The following is a 25390-nucleotide window of genomic DNA, read 5'->3' as shown; positions in this document are numbered from 1 at the left end:
CAGCAACCTATTAGCTTAAGCTTTTGGGTTGCAAATGGGCTCAAGTTTGTGTAGGCCAAAGTGGAAAATTTACAAGTGCCATGGTGATCAGGAAGAACTTGGATAATGGGGGCTCTAAGGCTGTTGAAGACATTGAGTGGGATGCCCTTACTGTTAAGGAGACCTGTCGGGAAATTGAGAAACGTTACTTGTGCCTTGCCTCTGCCCCCGATCCTACCATTGTAAGTCTTCCATTGCCAGTTGCAAATACTTAAAAGAATGATGGTCTTGAACAAGGGATGACTGTTTTTTTTTTTTTTGCAGGTGAGGCTAAAAGAAGTTCTTGAAAAGGCTCTTGCTATGGTTCAAAGCTCGCAGAAGAATTATCATTACAAATGTGATCAGCTAAAATCGATTTGCCAAGATCTAACTGTTCAAACCGGAATAAAAAATTTTACAAGTTCCAATAGGGTAACCGGAACCTGTGATATAATATAGGTTCCCGTTCCAAGATTCAACAGGGTAGGGTTTGGTTCCAAAATGTTGGAACTGGTCCCCTGCAGGGTAGGATCCGAGTATTGTAAAAAAAATATGATACCTGGAACCGATCATCCCCTATCTCTCTCCCCTCTAGCTTCTCCTATGAATCAAAGAATAGAATAATTGTGTTTACTAATCAATTTGCTGACATGTCCAACTTATAATATGAGGTGTCCACAAGTCGGTCACTTTTGCCCCTTAATTAGTCGGCCCGGGGTCCGTGTGGTAGTCTTGAGTCTTGACTCTTGCAGTTGCACAGTCTCACCATCAACCAATCGTTCATGACACAGCATGTATATTTATTTATTTTATTCTTATCCTTTTTCCTTTAATGTGTCACACTATCTCATTCACTCAATTTGCAGATGTTTTTTGGCTGAGTAATATATGCCCGACTGTATCCCTCTTACAAATGAGTTTATTTTGGCATAACCAAAAGTATGTGGCCTTATTAATCAATTAGTTGCAATCGTGATCTGATGATAATAATAATAATAATTATTACTATGTCGATTGGACTTGGAGTGAGATATTTCCTTTTTCTTTTTTCAAATACTATGTCAATCGTGCTGAAAATGAATTGTATCATGTGAAATCAATTAGATATATGTGCATGTGCGTGGATGCACACATAATTAATTCCCTAAAAAAGATCGCATAATAATAATTTTCATGTTAATAAAAAATAATTTTTACATGTTAATATAAATTGTAAATTAAAATATTCAAATCTTGAATTAATTCTCATGGAAATTAAATTGGCAATTGCAATGATGTATATATTACATGAATTCCTCACTTAAAAACTTTTGGTACATATACTTTTGATACATGTTTAATATATATTCTTCTAGTACAAGCCTAAATTTACCACATTAAAGTTTATACAATATACAAATTAAATTTTTTACATGGTAATATAAACCATAAGCTAAAGTATTCAAAATTTCAAATCCTAAATTAATTTTCGTAGAAATGAAATTGATAATTCCAATGATGTATATATTACATGAATTCCTTATTTGAGAAGTTTTGGTACATTTTTTATATATATTCTTTTATTACAAATCTGAATATATCGCATTAATGTTTATACAATATAAAAAATTAAACTTATCACCAGTTAATATAAATCATAAATTCATGCCAATTATTTTTGTAAGTGGAGAAAATCTACGCTATGAGAGTTTTACTCATTAGTGGACTGATTCGAGTCAAAATGAGTTAATCGATGCCAATTGGACTTCAGAATACTAGAATACACAAAAAAGAGAGAGATTAGGTTGGATCTATCGGAGCCTTTGCGTTTATTAGGAAATATCTATTTATAATAAATAAAAGCCGAAAAGCGCAATTGAGACGCCGCCTTTTGAAAACCCTCAGCTCGTGGTTAATTATCATTTGGTCTACTCAGAGAATTTAATTCTTAGATTGAAAGATTTATGTATTTAATTTTTCAATTTTGGTTAAATGAATTTTCTATATTTTTTTATATCATATACAACAAATTTTGATATATGTCCGTATTATTTGTATATATGAATATATAATTCTGAGTGTCCTTAAAAGTTTAAAAATCTTCTCGATAATTACAATAGTTCATTGAGATACGAAATACTTATCCAAATTCAGCGTACTAAATATCCTATATATAGTGGACGTAAAAATTCATTCGACACGTTTCCTCTATTTCTTTTAGTTTTTCCTACACTTTCATCTCCCTAAGGTTGATTGATATTGATACATATGTAGAGATTGTTGGCGTTTTTACAAATTATCATGTTTCACTTGTAATTTATAGTGACAAATCTACTCGATACATATATTTTTTTTATTCGCATTATATGTGTTGATTATCTTCATTATAGTGACAAATCTACTGGACAAGCTACGCCCTCGCTGTAGCCAATCCCTACCTGTCCATTGGAATTATGGCGGGAACTGAAAAGTCCGACCAATCCCGCCCAATAGGAACGCCAAATTTCAAATACATTCCCGGGTTTTCCCGTGCATCCGCCCCCACTATATAATTCCCGCCCCAGAGAGGAGCGCTCATTTTCCCACGCAAACACTCTCCTCCTCCATTCCCTTCGCCGCACGGTCCCCGCCCTGACTGCGAAACCCTAGAGGTTCGATCGGAGAAAACACGATGCTCGAGCTCAGGCTAGTCCAGGGGTCGCTCCTCAAGAAGGTCCTGGAAGCGATAAAGGACCTGGTCAACGATGCGAACTTTGATTGCTCGGCGACCGGGTTCTCCCTCCAGGCCATGGACTCCAGCCACGTGGCTCTCGTTGCGCTGCTCCTCAGATCGGAAGGCTTCGAGCACTACCGTTGCGACAGGAACATGTCCATGGGGATGAACCTCAACAACATGTCCAAGATGCTCAAGTGCGCCGGCAATGATGACATCATCACCCTAAAAGCTGACGACGGCAGCGACACCGTCACGTTCATGTTCGAAAGCCCCAGTATGTTCATATCCTTCAATTTTACTTTGAATCCTATGATACAAGGTCACTGGTTGATTCGTAATTAATTGAAATGCAACCGGATAGCATATGGCCTGATTTGAGCTTCCAATTTAAGTTGCTTGATTGGATTGTTACGAGTTGCTTGTACATTGAAATTCGTTTGGTTCTGTGATGTGATCATGTGATGTTTTGTGGTGTATGTGAGGGATGTCCATGTCCTGTGAAGAAGCATGCTTGAACTAGTTAATCAGTACAATCTGGAATGCATGATGGAGTGGTTTGAGACTGACAATGGGTCAGGTTGATTGCTCGATGGACTGGCGACTTTGTCTCGTGCAATGGATTTCTTTTTGGGTATAGAGTGAAGGGCTGGTGTAGGTTATAAAATGTTTACATACAATGGTAGAATTAATGCATATCTTAAGGTTTGTATTAGATATATATGTTTTTGGCCTTTGGATTTTTAAGTTGTTCTATGCGGTATTTTTGCAGCCCAGGATAAAATCGCAGATTTTGAGATGAAACTGATGGACATTGACAGTGAACATTTGGGAATCCCAGAAGCGGAGTACCATGCGATTGTCAGGATGCCTTCAGCTGAGTTTGCTAGGATCTGCAAGGATCTAAGCAGCATTGGCGACACTGGTATTGTAACCTTGCTTCTTACCCGCTTCATCCTCTTTGGTTAGCTTGTTGCAGATTGTGCATGTTTGTAGATATCTGATGCTCGGTTTAACTGCTTCTCCCAGTTGTGATATCTGTGACAAAAGAAGGTGTAAAGTTCTCCACGAGAGGTGATATAGGAACTGCAAATATCGTCTGCCGACAAAATACCACAGTAGACAAGGCATGTTCTTGCTACCCTATTGCCTATTTAGATAAATGTTAGAGAACCAATCAATGTTACCCTTGGTACCTGCTCAGGTGAACAGATGAAACCAATAATGGTTTATGTTTATCTCATATTGACATGTGCCTGAAATTGCAGCCTGAAGAAGCAACCATTATCGAGATGACTGAGCCAGTAACATTGACGTTTGCACTGAGATACATGAACTCTTTCACAAAGGCAACCCCATTATCAAACACGGTGACCATCAGTCTGTCTTCTGAACTTCCTGTTGTAGTCGAGTACAAGATTGCAGAGATGGGCTATATAAGATTTTACTTGGCCCCCAAGATAGAAGAAGATGACGAAGAAGCTAAATCTTAAGGTTTCAACTGATTCCAATCCCAGACTTATATGTTGGGAAGACTGTATTTGATATGTTTGCCCTCTTGAGCTTGCAAATTGTAGTTCCGGTGCCCCTAAACGTTATCTTTTCCTCTTTTTTTTCTTTTCCAGTCATTTTGTTGAGCTTGATCAATGATTACTTCTTTGTGTACTACTGAATGAGCATTGACTTGTGCAACATAGTTATGTTTAGGATCAATGTGTATGGGGTGGAGAGCCGATTAGTCGAGAAGCTATGTAGTTGTCACTTCCTTGATTTTCATTCCAGCATGAGTGATAGTCTCTTAATTTGAAGAATCCGGGGGGGCACTCCATATAGCAAACCCTGATTGAGTTTGCAGGATACTCCTTATCCTTGATTAAAGCCAGCTGAACCAAACAAGCTTCTACATGTATCCATGAGATTTAAATTGATTGTCAGACCGTAATTCAAAGCAACTTTTGCGATTTTGGAATCAATGGGAGGAATGGAAGGGCTTTTCGGTTTGAGTTATGCAGTCAAAGTTGTTACGGGGAGATTATTGTGTGGTCTTCTATTAAAGGAAATTTGTTCGAATGTCTCCACTCAGAGGCTATGTGACATGAGAAGCAGGGAAAAAGGACTAGAGGAGTAAGAAAACCTATGGGAGGAGCAACAAAGCAATACGATGCAACTGGATGAGAATCAGACGTTGATGGTCACATCTCTTAAAAAATAAAAAAATAAAAAATAAAATAAGCAAAGGGAAAATGAACGTGCGGTGAGCGTGGATCGAACACGCGACCTTCAGATCTTCAGTCTGACGCTCTCCCAACTGAGCTATCCCCGCTTTGATGATGACGGGAAGCGCATATTCCACTTTTGTCTAATATAGTGGCTGCATTGCATGTACGACCCTTGTGATCGGCTCCAAGTGATCAAGTTTGGAATAAAAATTGCTCATCAAACAAGAAAATCGGAGAATAAATAGACACGGTGAGTTTATTGATTACCGATATTTTATGAATTTATTTAATATGGCGAGTTCGTTATTGACGGAGCTACATCTATAGTATAAATAACGAAAAGATCGCAACTTCTACAGATGTTGGATTATATGTAAATATATTTTCAAAATTTCTTTTTTCCTTGTTTCTTTTGCAAGTAAGGCATTCTATAGACTAGTTTTGACTGCATTGAAGTAATACATGATTAATCTCTTAGAAATCAAGAGAAGCCACAATAGTAAAATGTGATTATGAACAACGTAGTCTCTTTTTTTTTCGACTATAAATGAGATGTAAGATCTAATGTAATGAAAAATAATTATAAATAACTAGTAAAGGGGTGCAGACAGTCTCACAAATAATTTGTTTCTTTAACATGATATATAATTGGAGTGATCAATATAGTCTAAGTAGAGGCTTTTCCTTTTTTTTTTAGTGGATCAAGTAGAGTATGTATTTTACCTCAGGGATGTCGAATACTGCATTTTTTTAAATGGAAATGACATCGTTTAACAACTGATTGTGGTAATTAACATAGAAATATTTTTATAAGGTCGAGTGATTATTATTTATGTAATAAATAGGTATTATGACATTCATGAAATGGAATAATGGTCGGTCAAGTGTTAAACCTAGTTAGAAATTTCAAAAAAAGAAAAAATCGGCGTGAACATTGATATCCGGAAGTCCAATTAGATCTCGACTAATTCGATTGAGCTGGGTCGGCCTCCTAAGGGGTATTGCTCTCCCATAGTAGATTTTTTACATTTAAAAGGACTCAAATCCGAGACATTACTTAAACGGAACAAGTATCAAACTGTTTTAACCAATCCACGTTGGTAAAATATATATATATATATATTCTTTATAAATTGTTATTGAGAAAATTTAGACCATAAAAGGAATACATCATTCTTGAAAAGAAATTAGTACGAAGAATTGACAACGAAATTAATATATATCCATGAAAAATTACACTGATGAATTCATAGAGTACTATGTTTTGCATATGCTTTATTTTAGTTTCATGAATGATTTTGGTGGTTGATATAGAAATGCATTTACAATAGTCAAGTGACTATAATCTATTATTTACATAATAAGGGGTGGTAGGGCATTCTTGAAATGGAATAAAGGTCGGTAAAGTGGTTAAACTTAATTAGAAATAAATAAAAAAAACACATTTTGGTTATAGACCATAAAAGCAATACATCATTGAAATTTATGTGAAGATTTGACAATGAAATTAATAGACCCACGAAAAATTACATCGATGAATTTCTAAACAAACTAGATGAACTACGGAGTACTCTGTTTTGCATATGTTTTGTTTCAGTTTCGCGAACAATTGTGGTGGTTAATATAGAAATGTCTTTACAACGGTCAAGTGATTATAATTTATTATTTATATAATAAAAGGTGAAGGCGTTCCTAGAATGGAATAAAGGTTGGTAAAGTTGTTAAACTTAATTAGAAATAAAAAGACACATTTTTGTTTTAATTATTATTGAAAAATTTAGACCATAAAAAATAATATATCACTTTGACAACAAAATTAATCCAGGTCCATGGAAATTACACCAAAGAATTTTTGAACAAATTAGATAAACTACATAGTACTCGTTTTTGCATATGCCTCGTTTTAGTTTCACGAATGATTGTGGTTAATATAGAAATGACTTTATAACAGTAAAGTGATTATAATATATTATTTATTATGCAATAAAAGGTGCTAGGGCATTCCTAAAATGGAATAAATGTCGGTAAAGTAGTTAAACTTAATCAGTAATAAAAAATACACATTTTTTATTATAACTTATTATTGAAAATATTTAGACAATTCATCGCTTATTCAAAAAAATTATATATATATATGTATATATAGATAATAAAAGATATATATTATTACCGAGATGTAATTAGAATGAATATTGACGGTGAAATTAATACAGAATCCATGAGAAAAAAAAATATGGAAGAGTTTCAGGACAAATTAGTTGAACTACAGAGTACTCCGTTTTGCATACGCTTTGTTTCATAAATACGGTGACAATGTCAAACCACGGTGAGATCGTAAGTTAATAATTGATTGAGAAATATCGTTGAAAACACAAAAACACGTATAGAATCTAATACATTTGCATAGCGAATTCTTCAGAGGATGGGATGAATTTCACAGCATTCATTTCTGCGATGCTCTGTTTTTCCGAAACAATATATAGAACAACGGCGAGGCTTTGAGTCAATCGATAATCAGTTGCGAGTTTCACTGAAAAATCAAAGAATCAAGTGAAGCGAATGATGCAACTGAGAGTTCCACTTCAAATTGATGACGATTTAAACAACTAAGCAATTATTGCCGCGCAATGTCTATTCGCAAAACAGAAAATGGAAATTAACAGTTCAACAAACGACGAAGGTCGTAAATCGATATTTGTCCGTGTAGATCATGCCCGAATCAAATGGTTACACTGCTGGATGCAATGCGTACTCTTACCGAACTGCTACTGCTATTACTACGCATGATCATGAAATGAAAAAAGAATGAAAGAAAAGAGAGAAGAAATCCTTGGACTCATTAATTTCGGAAAAAAGGAAAGGGTTCTGAGGTAAATCGACAGTCCACGGCGTTAAATAAATGTCGGATTCCGTAAGTAGTTCACCCCATAAGGATGAGAACACAAATTCGAATCCCGAAAAAAGCACTTGTTGCTACTCGACTGGATTAATCCAATCTTATTGGGCTCAGAATAGAGTATGCACCGAAAAAAATAAATAAATGTCGGATTCCGGTCAGGTCCGGTCATCAGCAAAGGAAAGGGGCTCGGTGTCAGTCATGCAGGGCACGAGCTCCAGCACTGGTTTGGCATTAGGGCTTTCCTTCCCCGCAAGGAGGCCGTTTCAAACCTCTTCCCCGTTTCCATCCCCATCCTCATTAGATTAAGCTCAACTCGGACACCCCACCACCCCAACCCCCCTCCGCCCGCCGGCGCGTGCTTTTTCAACCCTCTCCACTCTCTCTCTCTGTCGCGAAAGCCAGCCCTTCACAGTAGCAAAGCCCCTGGACCTCTTCATTGGCTTCGCATTAGTTCTGCCTTCATCGTCTTCTTCCTGCCTTGATTTTATCTTATCTCGTCTCCCGGGTATCAGTCCTACACCGACCCCTGTTCCCTTTTTTTTTTGTCTGTAGAATTATGCTCATTCATCTTTCCCTCTGATCGGTTTCGCTTGCTCTGTGTTTGTGTGCGTGTGCTTTTGCAGGAGGACATTGAGGTTGATGTGGGGTTTTCAAGGATCGATCTTGAAAGGTACCATCTTTTCTTTATCCTTTGGTTGTATCGGAGGTGCAAAAATGTTTTTGCTTCTGGGTTGTACTTTAATCACGATTTCTGAATCCAGTGAACTTTAGCTTGTAATGTCTCCGTCTCCGTCCTTGCATGTTCAATTTGCAGACATGATTGTTTCTGATAGAACAAGTATTTTTTCACTCTGCTGTCAAGGTTGTCATTTTTTTTCAGAATTTCGGCACGTTCTTGCATCATTTGCCCTAGAAAGTTCTTTCTACAGTTTTATAACACTAGTTTTTTTCTAGTGACTTGGATGCCAAAACTTGACTATTGCCTTCTTTAGCTGCCGATGTTTCGGGGATGTGTCTCTGCTAGATTTTGTGTTTGCTCAGGAGGAGACTGAGGTAGGTTTAACTACAGCAGGATTAATTGTAAATAAGAATGTGTCCAGGAAAAGAAAACAAAAAGATGGATATAGATTTGTGGATTTGCTGAGTATGTTCTTTTAGTCTTTTCTGTTCCAAGGCTATGGATTATAGGGGCAGGAGTAGCGTTTGAGGTTGTATTTTGTTCTTGATCTTATACTTTGGTGCCTTTCTATGTCCCACGACTCCTAATGTTTGCAGCATATTATAAGCAAAGCCCCTCTTGCGGCCTGTTGTTGCTAACCGACCCTTGTTTGCTTTGATGTTTTGCTTGGTTTGTACTTATTAGCAGCTCTCATGTATGGCATACTTTATATCGTTTGCGCAAGAACTTCAAAGAAAAAAAGAAAAACATTCTCTTAACATCTTTTTAGAATTAGCCTTTCTAGTGAATTTCTTGCTCGAATTAGTGCAAGCTCTTGGCTCTCTTGGGCAATCTCTATTCAAACTTTTACATATTTTATGCTGCTAAATTACATGGTTTTGTAAACTGTTTTGATCATTTTATTTGAATGAAAACTCCTAATGTCAGTTTTGCCACCTCGAAGTGCTAAAATTGATCAGAGATGTGCAATGTTTTCAGTCAAAAGTTTCAGATATAATTTGTGGCTTCTTTGTAATGTAGAATTAGATTATAGTTCCAAACCCTCAAGTTTAGTGCAAGTGGATAGCTGCGCTTACGCTTTGAATGAAATAAAAAATTCTGAAAGTGCTTCTCCAAAAAGCTTTGTTTCATCGATTTCTCAAGATGAGCAAACGAATGGTTGTTGCGTTGGGTTTCTATTGTTTCATGGTTCCTTCCATCATCCCTTTTGGCATCTCCAACATTGTTTCAAAGTTTTTGAATGTAATAATTCTGTTTTTATTTTGAATCCGCATGCCTCTTTGGTTCCCTGTATGAGGAATTGAGTTGTCCAAATTCATAGCTCTAAATTTTTCCCCTTCCTCTCTCTCTTCTTCGCTGGGGCCATTGTTAGGCTCTTTTTATGAGTGCAATTGCTCTGTATTTTTTCCCATTGTTTTTCTTTTCCGAACTTTTAGTAGCATTGCTGTCATTGTTTGTTCAGTTATGATGCTATGTTTTGTCTGTCCAGGTTCATAAGTACAAGGTGCTTCTTGGTTTCACTACATGGTCTCAATCATGGGTTTTGACAATGAGTGCATTCTGAGCATCCAATCTCTACCTGGAGAGTACTTCTGCCCCGTGTGTCGTTTGCTTGTGTACCCAAATGAAGCACTGCAGTCACAATGTACCCATTTGTACTGCAAACCATGCCTGGCATATATTGCAAACAGTAGCAGGGCTTGCCCTTATGATGGCTATTTAGTTACCGAAGCAGATTCCAAGGTCTGTCTTGAACAATTCAAAATTTCGCTCTGGGTTCTAAAGATAGTATCTAAATCTCATTGATGCTTCATCATTTCTTGCAGCCACTTATCGAGTCCAACCAAGCACTAGCTGAGACTATCAACAAGATAGCAGTCCACTGTCTCTACCATAGGAGTGGGTGCACATGGCAGGGCCCACTTTCAGAGTGTATATATCATTGTTCTGGATGTGCATTTGGCAACTCTCCTGTTGTGTGCAACAGATGTGGGATCCAGATCATTCATCGACAAGTTCAGGAACATGCGCAAAGCTGTCCTGTGAGTGCAATAGAGTCCTTTCTTCGTTTTTCAGATTTTAAATTATTCTTTAGAATATATTTTATATAATCATTGTGTATTGCTTACAGGGTGTGCAACCCCAGGCAGTTCCTCCTCATGAGGCTACTGCTGCAAGTGCAGGGGCTACAAACCCAAGCCAGATCAGCAAACCAGCTGAACCTGCAAGTTCTCAGGCTCAGATCTCTCAAGCTGTTAATGTGGTTGCTGCACCAACTCCGGAACAATGGTATCAGCAGCAATATCATCAGTATAATCAACAACATGCTGGATATGATGCATATAACCAACAATATCAGCAGTACTACCCCCATCAGCAGCCACAGGAAGCTGTGCAGCCTCAACATTATCAACAGCCACAGCCACAGGTTCAAGGCCCGCTGCCACCTCAATCACAGCTTCATGGTCCGGCTTCGTCTCCACTAAAACAGCAGTCATCTAATGTCCAGCAGCCTGCTCCTCCTTCTCAGCCCCAGGCTCTGGCCCAGCCACATGGACAGCCCCAAGTGCCTCCGCAAACACAGGTACAATCACAAGTGACTGCTGTTCCAGTGGTTCCTCCTCCTCCTCCTCCAAATCAACAGCAGCAACCTCGGCCTGCTATCATACCGTATCCTCAACTTAACATGCAGAATAATCCAGCTCAGCCTCTTCAGTTTAATCCATCACATTTGCTGCAGTACCCACAACTTCCTACACAAAATCCTGTGCTGCAGCATCCTCAATCTTCGGTTCTTCATCCTCCACCACACCCTCGGCCCCTGCCCCACTCTCAAGTCCAACCGCATTCACAAGCTCAACCACATGGACCAGTTCCACATCCTCAAGGTCCGCATCATGTACATCAATCTCAGCCAAACCCACCTGCTAATGTGCTGATTCAACCGCAAGTACAATCAACCCATACTGTGGCAGGTTTTCAATCATATCCACCACCTCAGCCTCCCTGTCAATTGCAGTTGGGAGGTCCCCAGCAGCATACTGTTCCCATTGGACCTTCCCAACTGTCGCAGCAGCCTGTTCAAGTGCACGGCCAGGGCCAGTTCCCTCAACCTTCTCTGGCAGTTCGTCCCCCACAAGCCCAAGCAACCATTCTGAACCAGCTTAATCCGGGGTCCTTGCCACCGCCTCCTCGCTCGACGAATTTTCTTTCAGCACAGCAGCCCTTCCACCCCCATTCTCAACCGCCTGGACAACTAGTTTCCCCACATAATGTTATGCAGCCGATTCAGCAACATCTCTCTCAGCCACATGCCCAACAGAAGCAGCCTTCATTGGGAGGACAGCAACTAGGATTCACCCAGAATCAGTTATATCAGCAAGCATCTTTTGCTCAGCAGCAGATGCCCATGCACCCTCAGATGCGCCCCCTTGGTCCAACTCCGTCTAATCCTCCCCAGCCACAGCAGAATGTTGCAGTTTTGCACAGCTTGCAACATCCTCATCTTTCTCAAAATGTAGTTGGAAGACCTCCAGTGCCAAATCATGGGGTACCATTGCAAGTTTCTCCACGTGCACCTGGTGTGGTTCAGGTCAGGCCACCCCAACCAGGATCTAACCCAAATAACCTGGTTGTTCCAAATAGCCGAGTGCAACCATCTTTGCAAGAACACCATGGCTCAGTTTTCTACTCACCGATGCTGGAGAGAAGTGTAACCAATAATCAGGCTGGTTTATCGTCTCAAAGAACTACTAAAGTGGATGAAAAATCTCTTGGAGGTAATGTTAATGAAATAAAGACATTGAAAACTGAGACAGACTCGAATCATCCACCCGTTGAGCAGAAGGTTAGAAGTGAAAGCTGTAGGTTCTGCTGTATCGATACATGTACCATACATTTTCATACATTAATGATTGTTGGAACTTATTGCAGGCTTCTGAAAATCAAGGGGCTCCTAAGAAAATGACAAAGGAGGAATCTGCTCAGAATGAGCAGCCTTCAGATGCCAAATCAGGGAGAGTTTTACTCAAGGATCATAAAGATTTCCCTACCAACGGCCCGGAACTTGATAAAAGTGTCACCCATGGAGGGAAGGAGAATCAAGCTGGACCTCTTCTGGGTACTTCTGTGCAACACAATGAGCTTACTGAGGAACGAGTACAGACAGACACTAGTTCGGTCATGGAACCCTCTGCCAATGAAAGAGTCCCTTCTGCTGCTCATGGAGTTGATGGTTCCAGAGGTGTTCCTTCACCAGGTCAGAAATCTGCTCGTGGGGTTGCACGGCTCCCATCGCAGCAGAGGGTTGCTGCTCCTTCAGGATTACCTGCCGCTCCTCCTGGCCCTCCACTTAAGTCGCGTTCCCCAGGGCAACCACTTGACCAGTTTGGGCCTCCTGGGTTTGGCTTACAGCCGAGACAGCTGAATCCACCTGAAAAAGTCCTACCGCCCTTCTCAAAGCAACCTTTTGATCCAACAATTTCATCTGGTTGTATGCCTTGTCATGATTCCTTGCCACCTCTTGGAAGAGGACAAAGACAGTTTCAGCACCAGTTTGCTCCTCTACATGTTCCTCATAATCAGGGCCATCTTCATCAAAGAATGCCTATGGGTGAACCTCTTGAAGGAATTCCTCCTGGTGCATCAGATAGATTGGGTGGGATGTCCATTTCCCAGAAGCATGCCCCTAATGCAATGGAAGCTGAAACATTTCCAGTGAGGAGGCCTTTTTACATGGACAGCCGACAACCTGACCGCAGTCTCCCGGTTAGCATGGAACGAGGCCCGTGGGGGCCCCCAGCAAGAATGGACAGGCCTCCTGGAGTTGAGTTGTCGTTGTTTTATGACCAGGAAGAAAGGTTCAAGTCTTTCCCATATGAGCATATGCATGCATCATCAGTCAACTCGTCTCGGCATGTTTATGAGCGCAGATGGTTCGAAGAGGAGTCAAAAAGCTTACGTGATCCTATTGCAAAATATGGTAATCATTTTCCCTTAGGAGGTCGTTTCGATGGAGATCCATTTGAGAAAGCAGTTCACGGGCTTATTTCTGACAATGCTGGTTCTACATCTTCGAGGATGCTTCCTCGTGATCGTGATGTTGTATTAGGAAAGAGACGTTTTGATCCTCCTGAAGATAATGCGGAGAGATTAGACTCATATCACAGACGCGCTGATATGTTGGGGTCACTTCCAGGTTATACTCGGAGCAGTATGGAAGCTTCTGCCATTAGAAGTCCAGGTAGAGAACATGGTGGCATCTCTTCACGTGGGTTAGGAGGCCTTCCCAGTATTTCACATAGTTCATTGGGATCAGATGATATTGTTCGAAGGGAATCACATTTATATCGCGATCCGATTGGCAGATCTTTCCCTGAAAGTAGATTTCAAGGGTTGCCCAGGCATTTCCATAAGAGTGAATTTGAGCGTCCAGGAAATTTAGGAAGTAGGGAACACTTGAGAAATGGTGATCTGATAGGTCGAGATTTTCCAAGCCATATGCCAAGACATGAACTATTAGGTATTCGGAACTTACGGATGGGGGACCCTGGTGGCTTTGATTCCTTCCGCGATCATGCTCCTGCTGGAGACATAGTTGGCCCTGAAATATATAGAGGACAACCAGGATTTAGGAGCACCTTGTCCCTAAAGGGATTCTCTGCTGTGAGTGTTGGGATTCTTCTTCTTCTTCTTTTGGTTAATCTTTTTTTTATTGTCATATTTGTTGTGGTTTCAGTTTGCTGAGCTTCATCAATATGTGTCGAGGATTCTCTAGTTCTATGTCACCCCTTTTTATTAGAAAATATCTCATAAGCTAAGACATGGATAGGAGGCTGAATTTCTCTAGTACTTGTGCCCTTTTTTACTTATTTTAGACACTTCATACATTTACTTCCGTGCATGTGTTGAAATTATAAGAATAGACATCAATTCAAGCAGACACATATATGAAACTACTTTTTTTTTTTGATCTAGTTTATATAGATTTAAGATAATATAACGGTTCAATAGACATAGGAGAGACTTGGGCAAATTTATGAGTAATATAATTATAATTATAGTTTTCTTTATTTGTTTCTTCAGTATGAACTAATCATTGCTATAAATTGTTGCTTTTACCTAGGGAAAGGAGTCCTTTGATGACTTGAGAAGTAGAAGGGTCACTAACATGGGCTGGTGTCGCATATGCAACGTTGACTGTGAATCAGTTGAAGGACTGGACTTGCATTCACAGACAACAGAGCACCAAAAAGTGGCTATGGATATTGTTCGGAGCATTAAGCAGCAGAATGCCAAGAAACAGAAAGTGTAACTTTCTCTTGTTTAAAAGTCCGTCTTCTTCTTTTTCCAATTCACTTCTGTTAGAAATTAAATTTTATGTTTCATCTGTATTTGTTTTTTTGTAGAAGTTCCAGTGGCAAATCTTCAGTTGAAGATCCAAGCAGGTCAAAAACCCATAATAGCGAGGTCCGTGGAAGGAAGCACTGAAAGTGTGGCTATTGTCTGCTGTTTTGATTCCTCTGGTGCAGTGCTGATAAGAAAAGAAGTCATGGTCTCTGCATTTAGAAGTGTAGGTGGTTAGCTTCTGCGACCCTCTTCTGCTTTCAGGACAGTTTATGCAACTTTTTGCCATTTTATGTTGTTGCCATGTTAGAAGATGTCTTTGACTAAAGGTCGATAGCAGTAAACTTGTTCAAGTTTCGATCCAATTCTATATTGCAGCACCAGGGTAGATATTGTTTTAACCTGCTTGAAGAATTCATTCTATATTATCATATGGGTCATCTGAATCTCAAATGGGATCTTTGTTCATATATGTCATCCTGAAGCTGAAACTATGAAGTTAATCTGGTTGCTTAAGCTGCATGAGAATGATCTCTAATTTTTTATTTTGGACATAATATTTTGACTATGCTTCCTTTTTTTTTAAACACCTTCTTATCTAGCCTCAAGGAAAAGAAGTTTCTTATGATCCCTTTCAAACTCCTAATCCTAAAACTATGAAGTTAATCTGGTCGCTTAAGCTGTCGGAGAATGCTTACCATTTTGTTGTTATTTGGACATTTTCTGTTGTGGTTGTACTTCCTTTTCTTAAACACCTATTTCATCATCTCAAGAATGAAGCGAGAAATTTCTTGGTGTGTTTGGTTTTAGAGTTAAGTAGAGTTGAGTTTTGATTTTAATTAGGTTGTACTGATTGTGATGTTGAATTATGAGAAAAAGTGTGAAAAAGTAATGAATAGCTGAGAAAAAGTAATGATTGTATTGTTGAATTGTGGAAAAAGTAATGGATAGTTGAGAGAATTTAATATTAAAAATTGAATTGAATGGTTAAAAAAATTGAAGAAAAAGGAAAAAGTAATAATGTATTGTTGATTTTTGTTGTGTAGTGAGTAAAGTTAAAGTTAGAGTTAAAATTTTAAAAATTTGATTGCGAAACCAAACGAGGTGTTATTATCTTTTCATTTTTCTACGAAAGCCCACCAAGTTGAGCTCTGCTTTTTCTTCCTAAATTATTTACACGCATTGGGTGGTGAAAGGAATGGAGACTTGTGATTTTGATCTACTAAAGTATTACTGGCCCATCCAGCTTTTTCTGTCTCTTCATTTAGTTGTCTCCTAATTCCCTTAAGTGAATCTTTTATCGTATCTGCCCGATGAATGTACTATGTTTTTGGTGATATGATAATTATTACAAAAGAAATTTTCTGCAAGAGCTTACAACATTGAGCAGCATTTTACAATCTCATTATTTAGTTCTCTCCAGATGTCCTTCCACTTTAACCTAAGTTCTTGCCATTCAAAAACTTTCTGCATTCAGTCGGGATACTTATTGGAAAAAAGACAGAATAATAACTTGTGGTTTCTCTGCCAAACCTGGGTTTTCCTCTCAGATTAGGTCATTTTGTTGGCTGAAATTGCAGAGAAGATAATCATGAATTTGTCACTTCTCTGGAAATAATTTATTTCAATTAATTTTCTATCTTTTGCTCATGCCACTATACCTGTCAGTCTATTCTTTTTTCTTCATCTCTTCTTGAAGTCATGTGCATACTCAATGATTTTTTATTATTGCAAAGGGGAACGGGAGAGAATGATGCGAATCATGCAAATGATAGGGGTGGGAGGTAAAATGTAGCCCATAAAAAAAAAAGGAAAGTAGTAGCTGCTTCTGCAACTGCTGAATAGGAAGCACAATATGAATCTCTGTAGATATCATTTCTTGAGGTTGGATTAAACACTTAACTTGGTACAGATAATACCGAGATATATCAATACAAACCTTCATGTGATGGCATTTCATTTATCATTTGAGAGGAGATCTGTTAATGTAAGTCTCCAATGAATATTTGGGATTTTCTTTTCTTTTCTTATCTTTTCATTGGGAGCTATTGATGTGCATGCCCTTTTTCTTAATGCTCGTGGGAGTTTAATCCAACATAGGGTGTTTGGGAAAGAACCAACAGATTGGTTATATATGATGAGGTAAACTTTGTCACATTAAAGAATAAAGTTGAGAAGATATTTATATCCCAAAAATAAATGTGAATAAATTGAGCATTACTTGGCTGTCTAGAGCACAGGATTTGGAGCATCTTGAGTGGGAGGAATAAAAATGAGATTTTTGTATTCAAACTGATGAGTTTTGGTTACAATTCTTCATGATTTGTATGATTGAAAAAGTTGGTCAAATATGTCTTTCAGTTCTTTAAGATGTGAAAGCAAGGTTATATGGGTGGAATGATATTTTTAATCTTAGACGTGTGAAATTTTCAAGAAAGAAATGAGGATAAATTTATATGATCAATTTTTGAAAATCCGCTTAGGTTCAATAATAAATTTACACCTCATGGCATTTTAGCTACTTCCAGCTGCCGTTAACAGTTTGAAAAATGAACTAGCTTTATTATTATATAAATAAATCAGAAATAAGGGTGTGAGTGCGGGTGTGCGCTCGTGTGGGTGTGGGCCTTTTTCTTTTAATTACTCCTAGTGTATTCATCCAAAAGTATGATCACGGAAAATCAGAAATTCCCGTGTATGAGATAACAATGTTTTCTGAAATTATTTCACCTATTAGATGAGAGGCTTTATTTTTTAATTTAAGTTCTCACGATCAACTGAAGACCTTTAATCATAAAAAAGAAAGTGGAGGATTGGGGATTTTATATAATTATTGATTAAATGGTTTTGTGACCACAAAAGTATGTAAGATCCTTATCCCTTGTTTTCTAGTTGATCCTGGAAGCAAATAAAACCCTTTTGGCACTCATTTGGTTTCAAGTTTTTGTATTAGTTGCTGCTGATGCTTCTGGATTTCGGTCCATGTTAATATAACAATTTGAGAATTCATGGCTAATATTCTATTATTTTTCTTATTTGTGTTGAAATTTTTTTCTTAAATAGATCTTTTCAATTCGACCTGTCTTTTTGGGAGAAGCTGACAGCTAAATGGCTTAAAGTCCAGCGGAAAAGGTTTCTGCTGCCTTTATCTGGCTTTGGTAAGGTTGTGCTTAGCGCATAGATTTCCTTAGCGGCAAAATCACTCTCATTATTTATGTCTTTTGTGATGTATTGAGTTATTACGATCATCATGCTGTCCTTTTGTCATGCTTTTTTTATTTTGTAATGTTTACCTGAATGTAGATTTTGCATACCTGAAAACAAAATGCTTTATATGTTATTGATAAAGTATATACCTTTTATAAAGGCAAAATGCATCTGAAAAAAATGTATATTATCAGGCTTGTACCTGGTATGGACAACCAATTTCTGGTTGGTTAATGGTCACAAATTGGGGATGAGGTTAATCGCATGATAAGACTATCCCATGAAGGCACAAAGGCATAACTTTGCTTAAGAAAATTTTAGTTATGACATTGAGCACTGAAACTGTTAGGAAGATCAGGGAGATCTTGATATCTATCCTTATTATCGAAGGCTCTTAGTTAAATGACCCTTTCTTAGGGAAAAGAACGGGCCATGTCTATGGTGGGTCTGCCTCAACCGTCGTGACCTTGAAGGATAATAATAAAAAAAAGTAGAAAATGAAGGAAAATATTGAAAAAAATATAATGAATCTTAATCCATGACACAAAAAATTGCTCATAATTGGACAGACTATTCTATAGCGTTTTATGTTAATCATGGTAGGTCAAAGTGATAATGAGAGAAATCAGAGAAGAAAATCATAAATAACGCTAGAGGATTTTTTTTTTTGGCCACACTCTAGAAGATTAAATGGTGTTTAGAGAACACTGTCACGTGTAGTTTTGAACCTAGGAAGAAGGAAATTGCAGATTGGGCTTTCAAGTCCAGAATAAGAGGCCCTATAAATTTGAGTAATTATTGCTAATGTACATAAAAGGTAAGTCAAATCATCTTCCTTTCTTGGGTTTTAGGATAGAGTTGCACTAAACTCCATAACTGCCCTTCCCAGTTGAGATTGGCCATGTATCCTCCATCCGTTACCATTTTAGGGAGTTAGATACCCATCTAGGTGTATCATATTGCCAAGCGAGCAAGAAACGTGGAGCTATACGGATGGCATTGACTGCATTCAAGGAATCACCATTAATTAACAACTAATTCATAGGTCAGTTGTGAATGGTAATGAAATGATGAGAAGCTAAATCAATTTTATCATCTCTTTGTTCATGTACTTTTGATAAATAGAGTTTAATTTTATATTTCCTTTTGCCACTCTTATATAAAAGGAATGTGACCAAGGAAGTGACAGCCGTTATATTTTGAGAGGATTTACAGGGCTACTGCTATAGTTGAGGCTGTAGTTCATTCCGAGTCAGGTGATTTCACAGGGTTCCATACTTGCTATGCTTGTGTGTGCGCTTTTAACAGATAAGGTTACAGTTTTATTGGTATATAATACAAGTTACTGCACTTAAAGTTATGAGACAAAGGATGGGATCTTTTACTGGTATATGTAATACTGGAGCACAGTAAAACTCAAGTCGAAATTATGCAGGAAAAAGGCTCTGAGGTTTCTGTGATGTGTAATATGTATATATACTGCTGGGTCAAATTGCTTAAAGCACCCTATGAATCACCAGGGAAGAGAGGAAAAAGGCTAACAAAAAGCACCATCCACCATAGAAATTCCTAGTTAGAAACCCACTAGCGCAATTGTCTTCCTCTTTAGTCTAGTTACACATTGCTCCCTTTTAAATATAGTACCGTATAAGTTTAGTTAGAATGATTTTCTGTCTTGTTTTGTGATATGTGTGGAAGAGTAACCTATTTTTGGGCATGGTGGGCTCATATTTTGAGTTTGTGGTTCATTTCTTAAAGAATACAAAGAGCTGACTAATGATTTTTTTATCTGATGAAAGAGTACTTTGCCTTTTGTCATTAAACTTTGCCATTCCATTTCTATAGGATAGGAAATTTGATTGCATAATGAAGACTGAAGCTCATCTTTCTTTGTGAAATCACCAAAATCTATGTGAGATAAAAGCTCATGGTAGCAGAGTGCATAATTAGTTCCTGAATCATTATACGTATTCTCATGAAATTTATTTGGAACAAAGTAATTTGGAGTATGATGATTCTTTATGTGAGAAAGGGAAACCGATTCTTATTTCACACGAAGTTGGTCTGTGGGATATGAGCATTCTCTATAGCATTCTGTGTAGGTTTCTGGTGGATGCACTTTCATTGTCCGTTCCACAATTGTTGTGTATCGCTGATTAATGCTATGGCCATGACCAATTTTCGTACTACATTCACAATGTGCTGTTGAACAAAAGTATAAATAAATTTAATTATCGTTTATGTGAATTCATAGATCTTGAATGATCCATGGAATTGTTTTTGCCCCCCCTAAATATCCATAGCTTGATTTTAGTTTGAAGAGGAGAGAGATTAGAAAGAATGGGATGTCTATCATAACTTTTGGGTTTCTAGCAATCCACATTTAGCTGAATTGTAATCAGTATTCTTGACTTTGGGGGTTGAATTAAGGGTTTACATCAATTTTGGAACTTGGATTGCATTGGATTCGTTTATATTGGGATATTGCTGATTTAGGTATTATGAGAGTTTTTATGATAATTAGGTAGAAATTTCTAGAGTTTGCATGAAATATGGGTGGGCTGGAAATTTACCTCTCTTGGCAGTGCACTTTAATGAGGTAATAATTGGTGCTTTTCGACAAACCGTACGGTTAGCATCCGCTCTTATAATCTCTATTGCTGACAAAATTGGTCATTTCTTGGCGTTATGATATGGGGCAGTTTGATTTGGAGGCACTGCTGGACTTGAAATTCTGCTGCTTGTATCTGGACCAGGTTTGTGTGTTCCTGTAAGTTTCACGTCCTGAATTATAAATACTTTTATCTTTAATATTGTATTAATGAAGGATTACGCGCTTGCTGGAGTTTGGTTGTAATATTTGCTGGAGTTTGGTTGTAATAATCTCTATTCTTTTTCTGGTTAGTGAATTAGGTCAATGCCAATTAGCAGCTGTTGAATTCTCCGGAGTACTAGGTGTGGCCATAGCTAATGTCTTGCTAGTTTTGCTGAATAGCTTTGGAAAATGATAAAAAGAAGTATGTCATTGCTTAGATTAGTGTGTCAATTAGAATAGCTAATGTCTCTTTGATGATTTTGTTCTAGTCCATGATCAGATGTTTGATGAAGTGATAGCTCCAAGTGGCATAATAAAATCTCGGAAATCTATTTCGGCCTGCTAAGTATATATCGTTCAATCTCGATGATGCAAAATATAAGGTGGTACCCACTGACCAGAGGAAAGGGGGATGCATGGGAAGGGCATTAAGGAGATTGACTATGAATTATTGTTGGGCGCGGGATCGATAGGCATGCAAGGGTTATAGAGGCAGTTTCATTTGTTGCGGCATTTCATTCAACTGCATCTCTATGAAATTAAACTCCCACCGCCTCTTGTATCCACGGTTGCTACGTGAAAACGGAAAAGGGAATGGAATACTTTTTGTGCATTTTGTTGGGGCTGTGCTTTCAGGAGGTACTTCCTAAGATTTCATGAAGCAGTGAGCGTTTGTTCAATGCAAAAAGGGCTGGTTAGGGACTCGTCAAATTCCCGTGCAAAAGTATGTAATCAGGTGGTTCTCTCACTACATCAATATGGTCAGGATTATCATGTTTCGGCCTCTTGTTTAACTCCTCGGTTGGTGGACATCTATGTCAACATATATGTCAATGATCTGTTGGATAGATATGACTACATTTTCTGATGTGATGGAAGATTTGAAAGTTTGCACTTGTTGTCGAGATTGATTCGAATTATGTATTTCCTTCGAGCTAAATTCCTTTACATAAGCCTTTGACATTCTTTGTTAACATGCGATATTGTTTGTCGTACATAATCTTCTGTGGAGATTGATTTGATGGCGGCGATAGGCAATTTGAGGGAACCTAATTAATTTTAGAATTTCTGTTTGGGGTGCGAGTTAAGCAAAGCTCAAAGGTGATATCTAGCAATACCTCAAGAGATGAGAACGCAATTTAGCCAAAGAAATAAGTATTGTGGACTTAACGGGACACATCAGGCACTGAATGGAGGGTTGGGTTTCACTCCCACCTTACATTTTCTTCAAGCTCGAACACCGACTAGTCTGAATCCATGGGCTCGTGGAATCCTAGGTCCAGTACCAAGAAAGCCATGACCGATAGCGAGACAGGTCCAAATGTGAAGCCCAGGCCCAAGATCGATGGTCAAAGCAGAGTGACGACACCAGCTGGCAAAAAGTTGGCGGTTTTTGAAATTCAAAATGTGAACCGTTGGTTTTGCGATCCGTTAGAGTCTCGAAGTGGCAGCCACCTGTCCATTGATTCTACCGCACACAAATTATTAATAAAATAAAAATAAAAAAGAAAACCCAACTAGCCGTTTGAAATCCCAAACTTTGCCGTTAGAAATCCCAGACTTCGCCGTTTAGAAATCTGTCCGTCCCTCCTTCCTCTCTCCGTCGCTCTCTATCTATATATAAAAGAAAAACCCCAATTTAAGTCTTCCAACCCTAAAAGCTCAACCTTCTTCTGCTTCTCTGCCTCTCTCCCTCTCTTCTCAGATTTCCATTTCCATTTCCTCCTCCTCCTCTTCAAAATGAGAGAAATCCTCCACATTCAGGGCGGCCAGTGCGGCAACCAGATCGGTGCCAAGTTCTGGGAGGTCGTCTGCGCAGAGCACGGGATTGACCCCACCGGGAGGTACCAGGGTGACTCCGATCTCCAGCTTGAGCGCGTCAATGTCTACTACAATGAGGCCAGCTGCGGCCGCTTCGTCCCCCGAGCTGTCCTCATGGACCTTGAGCCCGGGACCATGGACAGCGTCAGGTCTGGACCCTACGGCCAGATTTTCAGGCCTGACAACTTCGTGTTCGGGCAGTCTGGAGCTGGCAACAACTGGGCCAAAGGTCACTATACCGAGGGCGCTGAGCTGATCGACTCTGTCCTTGATGTCGTGAGGAAGGAAGCTGAGAACTGCGACTGCTTGCAAGGTATGTTGACGCATCTTCCTTCTCAGTCTGAGAGCTATTTGACCGCAGTTCTGCAGCTAAACTAGGGTTGCTGTTGCTCGAAATCCATTTCGATGTCCTTTCCTTTGTTCGTGTTGATTATATACCTGGTGTTTATGTCAAATGATGCAGATGTCTATTGATATACGAATTGCTTGGTAATCCGTTTCCGTTTTGCTTAACTCCAGGGTTTCAGGTCTGCCATTCCTTGGGAGGAGGAACTGGCTCTGGAATGGGGACACTGCTGATCTCCAAGATCAGGGAGGAGTACCCTGACAGGATGATGATGACCTTCTCGGTGTTTCCTTCCCCTAAGGTCTCCGATACTGTTGTCGAGCCCTACAACGCCACACTCTCTGTTCATCAGCTCGTTGAAAATGCTGACGAGTGTATGGTTCTCGATAACGAGGCCCTGTACGACATTTGCTTCCGAACTCTGAAGCTCACCACTCCCAGCTGTAAGTGTTCCCCTGCAACCTCTGTTTAGCTTCTTCTCGGAATTACGCTTTCACATACTGCTAGGTACAATTAAGAATTGGATGTTCTTAGTTGTTAACATTCTAGACCAAAAGAACAGAATCATAATTCCTTGAAAAAATTACGAATTCCCCTAACATTTACGCCAACGCTCAAATGCTGAAAATTTGAATTTGAACTTCTTCTTCTTAATCATTCCTGACATTAGATGCCCTTAATCTAACATGCATGTACACCACAATAATCCTAACGCCTTGACATGTTTAGATCTGATAGGTGATTGTTAAGTAGTGTTTCACTAACCATGCCACTCAAGCCCGTGTGCTGCTTCTTTTGGCCGTATTACCTTTGATGGATGCACAAATTTCTTATCGAATTGAATGCATTCACTTCCTGTAGTATAAAAAATGTTATCTAGTGCCATAAGTTCAGGAAGGAAGCTTGAATAAAATTGGTCATTTTCTTGGTGGAGGAGGAACATTATTCTAACCACTAATCCAGTGCTAAAAGCTTTCGAATACATCTATACAATGAATACTGCAATCCAGACAAAGTCGTAATGGATTGCTAGTATTATAAGAGCTCCAATTAAATCAATAAACATCTGACTGTGGTTACCCTTTTTTAAGCATAAACTCATCACAAATTGTGTTAAGAAATAATATGAATAAAAAAAAAATAACAACTATAGTCATTTCCCTTTTAATTTCAAAGCATATATTGGTCACAAACTCATCTGTAGATGTGACTTGATTACAATTTTCAAATCATGAATTGGATCTCCCGTATGGGTTCATTTTACGATTGCCTGCCAAATTAGACTTTTGTTGACAGAACTGTGAATTTCATCGACCCAAAAGACTTACTACCAACCGTGAAAAGCCATCCGTCTACAAATTGAGGCTTACGTTGTTTTTCTTTTCTTTGACAGTTGGAGATCTGAATCATTTGATCTCGGCCACAATGTCTGGAGTTACTTGCTGCCTAAGGTTCCCGGGACAGCTTAACTCTGATCTCCGAAAACTTGCTGTGAACCTCATCCCTTTCCCCCGTCTCCACTTCTTTATGGTTGGCTTTGCTCCCCTCACATCTCGAGGGTCCCAGCAGTACCGTGCACTCACAGTCCCTGAGCTCACTCAACAAATGTGGGACTCAAAGAACATGATGTGTGCAGCTGACCCAAGGCATGGCCGCTACTTGACTGCATCAGCCATGTTCCGGGGAAAGATGAGCACGAAGGAAGTTGATGAGCAGATGCTTAATGTGCAGAACAAGAACTCATCCTACTTTGTGGAATGGATTCCCAACAACGTGAAGTCAACTGTGTGTGACATACCACCAACTGGCCTGAAGATGGCATCTACCTTCATCGGAAACTCCACATCGATCCAGGAGATGTTCAGGCGTGTCAGCGAGCAGTTCACTGCTATGTTCAGGAGGAAGGCTTTCTTGCACTGGTATACTGGTGAAGGAATGGACGAGATGGAGTTTACTGAGGCTGAGAGCAACATGAATGACTTGGTTTCCGAGTACCAGCAATACCAGGATGCAACTGCTGATGAGGAGTACGAGGAAGATGAGGAGGCGTACCAGGATGAGATATGATGATTGATTGCTATCCGAAGATATTAGCAATTATTTCCGACCTCAACTTCCAGTTGTCGGTTCGCTATTATAGGATGTGAATTCTAGAGCAACTTTATGGGCGATCAAAATTTTGTGCTGTAACTTGCGTAAACCCTATTCAACGCTTTCTATTTCCATGGATGTTTGTTTCGTGTTTCTCCTAATGCAGTAAAAGGTATCTCTTGCAAAGCTCTACTATCTCAATTTTATACATACCTGTCTGCCATGGCACCATACAACCCTTATAACTCTTTTTATGTG

At 39.0% G+C, this 25390-nt stretch overlaps 3 protein-coding genes and 1 non-coding gene across 18 annotated transcripts; 3 read left to right on the top strand and 1 right to left on the bottom strand.

The window, feature by feature from the left end:
- The first annotated feature begins 2635 nt into the window (after positions 1 to 2635).
- Positions 2636 to 4423, top strand: LOC116198461 (proliferating cell nuclear antigen-like). Its single transcript, XM_031528610.1, has 4 exons — positions 2636 to 2987; positions 3483 to 3635; positions 3740 to 3837; positions 3979 to 4423. The coding sequence occupies exons 1-4, from the start codon at positions 2669 to 2671 to the stop codon at positions 4201 to 4203; spliced, it is 795 nt and encodes a 264-aa protein (XP_031384470.1). The 5' UTR covers positions 2636 to 2668; the 3' UTR covers positions 4204 to 4423.
- Positions 4424 to 4960: 537 nt separating this feature from the next.
- Positions 4961 to 5033, bottom strand: TRNAF-GAA. The gene has a single exon. It is a non-coding gene; the product is annotated as a tRNA-Phe (tRNA).
- A 2958-nt stretch (positions 5034 to 7991) lies between these two features.
- LOC116198920 (trithorax group protein osa-like) lies at positions 7992 to 21848 on the top strand. Of its 15 annotated transcripts, none has more exons than XR_004155436.1 (11): positions 7993 to 8333; positions 8452 to 8498; positions 9997 to 10250; positions 10334 to 10549; positions 10639 to 12354; positions 12441 to 14171; positions 14632 to 14816; positions 14915 to 15078; positions 17916 to 18010; positions 20762 to 20829; positions 21144 to 21848. XR_004155436.1 is itself a non-coding variant. In XM_031529190.1 (8 exons), exons 3-7 carry the CDS (start codon positions 10032 to 10034, stop codon positions 14818 to 14820), a joined length of 4071 nt encoding a protein of 1356 aa, XP_031385050.1. In that variant the 5' UTR covers positions 7992 to 8333; positions 8452 to 8498; positions 9997 to 10031; the 3' UTR covers positions 14821 to 14837; positions 14918 to 15052. The 15 variants fall into 15 exon arrangements, 2 of the variants coding, with proteins under 2 accessions (XP_031385050.1, XP_031385049.1); XR_004155435.1 differs by having other exon boundaries at positions 17916 to 20658; XR_004155433.1 differs by having other exon boundaries at positions 17916 to 20658; positions 20965 to 21848.
- Positions 21849 to 22481: 633 nt separating this feature from the next.
- Positions 22482 to 25321, top strand: LOC116198922 (tubulin beta-8 chain). The gene is made up of 3 exons (XM_031529192.1): positions 22482 to 23008; positions 23215 to 23484; positions 24435 to 25321. The coding sequence occupies exons 1-3, from the start codon at positions 22615 to 22617 to the stop codon at positions 25106 to 25108; spliced, it is 1338 nt and encodes a 445-aa protein (XP_031385052.1). The 5' UTR covers positions 22482 to 22614; the 3' UTR covers positions 25109 to 25321.
- Positions 25322 to 25390: the final 69 nt, after the last annotated feature.

This window comes from Punica granatum, chromosome 3 (assembly GCF_007655135.1).
Source record: "Punica granatum isolate Tunisia-2019 chromosome 3, ASM765513v2, whole genome shotgun sequence".
Taxonomy (NCBI): domain Eukaryota; kingdom Viridiplantae; phylum Streptophyta; class Magnoliopsida; order Myrtales; family Lythraceae; genus Punica; species Punica granatum.
This window is presented reverse-complemented; position numbering and strand designations above follow the sequence as displayed.

Coding starts and splice junctions, on each gene's coding strand:
- LOC116198461 (XM_031528610.1), top strand. CDS start 2,669: ATGCTCGAGCTCAGGCTAGTCCAGGGGTCGCTCCTCAAGAAGGTCCTG. Junction 2,988..3,482: donor GTTCATGTTCGAAAGCCCCA/GTATGTTCATAT, acceptor GTATTTTTGCAG/CCCAGGATAAAATCGCAGAT. Junction 3,838..3,978: donor AAAATACCACAGTAGACAAG/GCATGTTCTTGC, acceptor CTGAAATTGCAG/CCTGAAGAAGCAACCATTAT.
- LOC116198920 (XM_031529189.1), top strand. CDS start 10,032: ATGGTCTCAATCATGGGTTTTGACAATGAGTGCATTCTGAGCATCCAA. Junction 12,355..12,440: donor ATCCACCCGTTGAGCAGAAG/GTTAGAAGTGAA, acceptor AACTTATTGCAG/GCTTCTGAAAATCAAGGGGC. Junction 14,817..14,914: donor AATGCCAAGAAACAGAAAGT/GTAACTTTCTCT, acceptor GTTTTTTTGTAG/AAGTTCCAGTGGCAAATCTT.
- LOC116198922 (XM_031529192.1), top strand. CDS start 22,615: ATGAGAGAAATCCTCCACATTCAGGGCGGCCAGTGCGGCAACCAGATC. Junction 23,009..23,214: donor GAACTGCGACTGCTTGCAAG/GTATGTTGACGC, acceptor GCTTAACTCCAG/GGTTTCAGGTCTGCCATTCC. Junction 23,485..24,434: donor GAAGCTCACCACTCCCAGCT/GTAAGTGTTCCC, acceptor TTTCTTTGACAG/TTGGAGATCTGAATCATTTG.